The sequence below is a fragment of the Puntigrus tetrazona genome, chromosome 12 (assembly GCF_018831695.1).
Source record: "Puntigrus tetrazona isolate hp1 chromosome 12, ASM1883169v1, whole genome shotgun sequence".
Taxonomy (NCBI): Eukaryota; Metazoa; Chordata; class Actinopteri; order Cypriniformes; family Cyprinidae; genus Puntigrus; species Puntigrus tetrazona.
The window spans coordinates 18906523-18911768 of NC_056710.1; the positions used below are offsets into that span (position 1 = coordinate 18906523).

The following is a 5246-nucleotide window of genomic DNA, read 5'->3' on the forward strand; positions in this document are numbered from 1 at the left end:
TCATTCGCGCTCAGGGTTCTCTCGTCAAATAACAATGTTCTATTTGACGCAACCCCGCCTCCTTTGGCCCGTACCTTTCACTGATTGGTTGGTGAAACTGTATGTCACTCATCTTGAAAGATACAGGAACTTACGGAATAATAGCATGACATGTAGAGCCGCACGGGAATAGAGCGGCTTTGTTTTGCTGGTCAAAACGGGCGTGCTTGAATTATTATCTTTTTTGTTTTATGTTTATATTACTTTTACAGACGCCTCAGCGGTCGATGGATGAAAGTGCTCGCCTTTGACTGCTAAATACAATGGGTTTTTGACTTTGCTCAGTGCTCCGTATGGGAGTTTGGGGAGGATTGTATTCATTTATCGAGTGTTTGAATTAAAGCAAAACTCTGCAGGCTTCAGTGCTGTAAAATAATCAATGGATTGCATAAGTCCCATGCAGAATAAGAGAAGACATAGTGGAGATCTGGAACAACGGCACAACCAGTCGGTAAATAGACTTAATTCTATTTACTATATCCTCATTCGTGCTTTAAACCTGCTAAATACACCTTTGTATCTTTGCTTTTGATAGTATTAGTTTGACCCTCTGTGGCATTTTGCACAGGCTGCTGCCCTTTACAAAAAGAGTTATGAGTTATTATTAGTGCATGTATATAAACCCATCTGATCATCACTGAAAATAGCTGTTATGATTTATAGAAACAGTGCACCGTGGCACGACAGCCACATTTGCTTCCATTGGCATCTTCTTACATAATCGAGCTATAAATAGTTAAATTCATGTCAATCTTTTGAACTTCACAGAAAAGGCTGTGCAATGGACTGGGAGGCTGTGGCCGGGTTGAATACGGTGCGGTGATGGAAACTCCAATGGACACGTGGGATGGCCAAAATCACAGCCCTCAAAACGGACACAGCGCCAGTGTCCCCGGCACGGTACACGATCTTAATGGGGATGGGTTTTTTCCTTTTTCTTACAGGATTCCAAATGCACATAAAACAAGTTATTTATTTTCTGACATAAGAGTTGTCAGTTGAGTGAAATGTTGCTGTTGTACGTGCCGAGGATTATTTTGGAAACTTGGTTTTAAATTATGATTTATTTATTTGACTAGGGCTTGCGCTGTCTCCCTTCTTCCTTTTTGTCTTGTTTACGGTGTTGTGATGAACATGTATATTGCTCTTATCTGATGTTTTTGTGTTTACGGAGCCCGAGGAATGCAAGGGTTAAAGGTCACGGTCTATTAAGCAGTCTGTTTTATTGCATCGTCTCTGCCAATAACTTTTTGTATTTTCTGAAAATTACTTTTACTGTTACTTCAGGACAATCAAATATATATATATATATATATATATATATATATATATATATATATATATATATATATATATATATATATAAATAATATATATATATATATGTAATACATATATACATATAATAATAATAATGTAATACATAAATAATAAATAATGTTTAATAAATAAAAAATAAAATAAGAGACAAAAGTCAATAAAATAAAATATTAAAATAATGTTTATTGTCCATAAAGAGTTATATTTCATTGTGAATATAAATTTCATGTAATTTTATCAACAACTATCTAATTTAACCCAAAATACTGGTACTGGACAAATGTTTAAAGCCCTGAAGTAGGGATTTTTTTTTTTGGTCTTAAAATTCACCCTTTCATAAATGAAGGCCTTAAAAAGGTCTTAATTTTATAAAGTCACTGCATTGTACGTTGCACTTTCCTCAGTTTTTCTTTTAAATCTAAACGTACTGAAATAAAGATTTTTCTGAGCCCATTCGCAGATGTATGTTCTTATTAATGACACACATAATGTTGATAATTTAATCAGATTTATATAGCGTATTTATTTTTGTGAAATGAATGCAAACTCATTGGAAGTTTTATTTTTAACATTGTTAACGTATTGGGTTTTTATTCCTCGAATTTTCTTTTCTTAAAAAGTCTTACATTCCCCTTCATAAAACCCGCACGTGTGACGTTTGCATTTAAAGTAGCATCGTTTAGCCTTAGCGTGTTCGTTTAATGGCCTGTGTCTAATTGCAGATCTTTATTTTATTCTCCGTTTGGCTTTGCCAGCAGGTGTTACCCGCCCCAGGACGCGGTGCAGGACAGCATTGCCCAAGGTGTATGGCAGGCGAACCTGTGAGTAACGTTTGCCGTTCTTCTTTGTGGGTCACAAATAATATTCCCCTCTTATTTCAAGTGCGGATTACGTGCCGCTTTTTACAATATGACACATTCATCAAATTTTTCACGCGCTTTCACCGGACGGCGTTCGTACGAGCGATATGATTGCCTTTGGAAATTTTGTACTTCCTGCAAATCAATATTTATTCATGACGAGAAAGAAATGCACATTTTGAACGGTTTTCCCGCAGGCCAGAGTACCTACCAGCTGATCTAACCACTACGACACAGGAACAGTCAGCATATATGAATATCAATTTGCGTAGGGTTAATGAACATTATACATACAATGCATAGTGTTGAGTGAAGTTGACCTGTGTCACATCAATGTTTCTCCCTCTCTCTTTCTCTGACAGGGCCATATAAACCACATCATGAGGTATTGATCAGGACTCCTGGAGAAAAGGAATCGACTGAATAAACGGCCAATGCAGAGAAGCAATCTGCAGTTTATCCGTACCGTGTGGGTTTTTCCCGCATGCTTTGTGCCTTCCACGCATTTCCATCTGGCCTCACCTACCTACAGCAGCACCTATTATTATTATTATTATTATTATTATTATTATTATTATTTTTGTAGCAACGAGGTTCACATTACCCAGAACACTCCGGTGGCCATGAATGACGCTCTAGATCACACTTTTAGCGAAGTGTGTTGAGATCTTTTGCACTGTCCATTTTTTTCAGTGTCGCATGGCTCGATTTTCAAGAAGGAATTACTGTTGTAATCGTAATGTTAGCGAAAGACTATTTTTCTAAAAAAAAAAAATAAACGATAGCGAAATCATTTTCAGGATTAAATGTTATTTCACATGTGGATTTATTTTAAGCGTGTTCGTAGTTTAACGGCCCAGTCGCATTTAGTTGAATTTCCAGAAACATATGTAAGGGACGTTTTTTTTGTACATGTCACTTATTTCAATAGATTTGTCTTTTGTCGTCTTCTACAAAGGAAAAAAAAGTGCATTTAGCGATTTAACCTATTTGTATCATTTATAAAGAAATCCAGAATGTTTTACATAAAGTCTAATTTGATTAAAGCTTTTGTGTTTTGATTTTTTTCTCGGGTTATTAAAAAAAAATAATAATAAAAAAAATAAAAATCAATACATGCTGTTTCCAAAAGTGCACACAAGATGGCAGTGTCCCATTCCTTTTTTTTTTCTTCCAGGGTGACTTGTGCAAGCCATTAGTGTTTAAAATCCAGCTTTTAAATATTCGGTACCACCATACATCTGTTTCTCAGCTTAATTCATTTCAAATATCCCTGTGTTTTATTGAAATCAAAACATTAAGTTTTACAACGCGTGCTCCGTTTTTATTGGCCCACTTCATCATTCCACGCCGCGTGCGTCTATGACCCACCTTCGACGTACTTCTACCAAAGTTTTATTTTCTGAATAATGATCCTGATTAATAAGAAGAGCACCTGCACCGCGTATTGATGCTTTTTCCAGGAGGAGCGAAGACTTGTATCGGCAATTCCCCTCGGACGGCAAGTTTTAATACTCATTTTGACATGAGCGACTCTTCTCGCAGATATGACTTCCTCAAGCTGCGGCCCAGCTCATAAAACGAGCTTCTCCTACAAGAGACTTATAAGAGTGGCCGTGTATTCATAAGTCATAGTTTCTGCTCCTGTAAGTTATAAAGGAATTACCTCAGCTCAGGAGGAGCCGTGGGGACGGGTCGAAGTTTGTGCTAAGTCAACCAAGATGGATTTAAGTATATTACCAGCTCAATCTTCCTCACCCTCCCTCAGTGTTAGCTTTTGTCGGTGGAGAAATGAGAGGCAGCATTCAGACAAAGCTTGACCTCTTGGGGCCGGCTCTCAGAGCCTAGATTTTCAATAATGTAGGACAATAAAGCTTAGTCCTATAACCTACTGCAATATGCTACAAGTGTAAAGAGCTTAGCTGCTAATAAAGGAGGCCGAGGAGTGAGAGCGCGAGCGGGGGGAAAAAAAAAGGGAAAACAACAACTCATCTTCAGAACTCATATTTGGAGATCAAGCGTGGCCCATAAGAGCTTTTCATAAGGACAGTAATGACATGCTGAGGAGGAAGACGAGGAGATCAGGCCGGTCAAGCCTGACAACTGCTATCTGACACAGTGGATATGAACGCGCTAGTCCCTCCGAGCGCTTGTGACAGGCGCACATATATGTTTGTTTAGATGTCGGCGCTTTCGGCCTCGTAGATGAGTTATTATTTTCCTCTCCAGCCCCCTCCGCTCTCGCCGTGACCTGACGCTGCGCGGACCTGCTCCTGGTTTCCCGTAAGTGGCCCAGGTTGCCGGTGTGTTCTCCTTAGGGAGACAAAGGGCTATTATGGGTTTATTGTACAGATCAGCGGGGTCAGGGTACACCGTGTGCACATGCAGGGGAAATTTCTGATTCGCTTTCATTGTCAGCAGGGAGGAGGAAAACCAATCGAGCGTTCTAACATGCTGACTAGTTGCTTTCTTGATTATATATGCGTATTAATGACGAAAGTTTTGTAGGCTGCACTCTTAACATACAGCATCGATGCCACCGTTACGAACCTTTAACGTTCCGAAGCTTCTTTGTAGTGGACAAATTGTAGGTTATTATTAAAATGTCGACACACTTACGAAAAAATGATCACTGAAAGAAAGCACCCTTTATGTTCTCAATGAAATACACCTTTAAAATACATATTCAGAAAGGGCATATCAATGCCACTGAAGAACCATTTTGGGTTCCACAAAGGACCTTTAAGTTAATACACACACACACATATATATATATATATATATATATATATATATATATATATATATATATATATATGTGTGTGTGTGTGTGTGTGTGTGTGTATAATAAAGGTTTTTTATTGGTATTCACTGTTTGAACAAGAACTTTTAACCTCCACGGAACTGTTCCATTGCACAAAAGGTTCTTTAAATTAGTAAAATGTTGCCACACTTCTCCGTAGAACCAAAAATGGTTCTTTCATGATTAAAGCACCCTTTTGGAACAATATTTTAAAGATGGTATGT

At 38.0% G+C, this 5246-nt stretch overlaps 1 protein-coding gene across 2 annotated transcripts; it reads left to right on the forward strand.

The window, feature by feature from the left end:
- Positions 1-121: 121 nt before the first annotated feature.
- si:ch211-221j21.3 lies at positions 122-3265 on the forward strand. 2 transcript variants are annotated; one of them, XM_043253159.1, is made up of 4 exons: positions 122-490; positions 808-939; positions 2115-2180; positions 2582-3265. In XM_043253159.1, the coding sequence occupies exons 1-4, from the start codon at positions 419-421 to the stop codon at positions 2609-2611; spliced, it is 300 nt and encodes a 99-aa protein (XP_043109094.1). In that variant the 5' UTR covers positions 122-418; the 3' UTR covers positions 2612-3265. The 2 variants fall into 2 exon arrangements, with proteins under 2 accessions (XP_043109094.1, XP_043109095.1); XM_043253160.1 differs by having other exon boundaries at positions 2118-2180.
- Positions 3266-5246: the final 1981 nt, after the last annotated feature.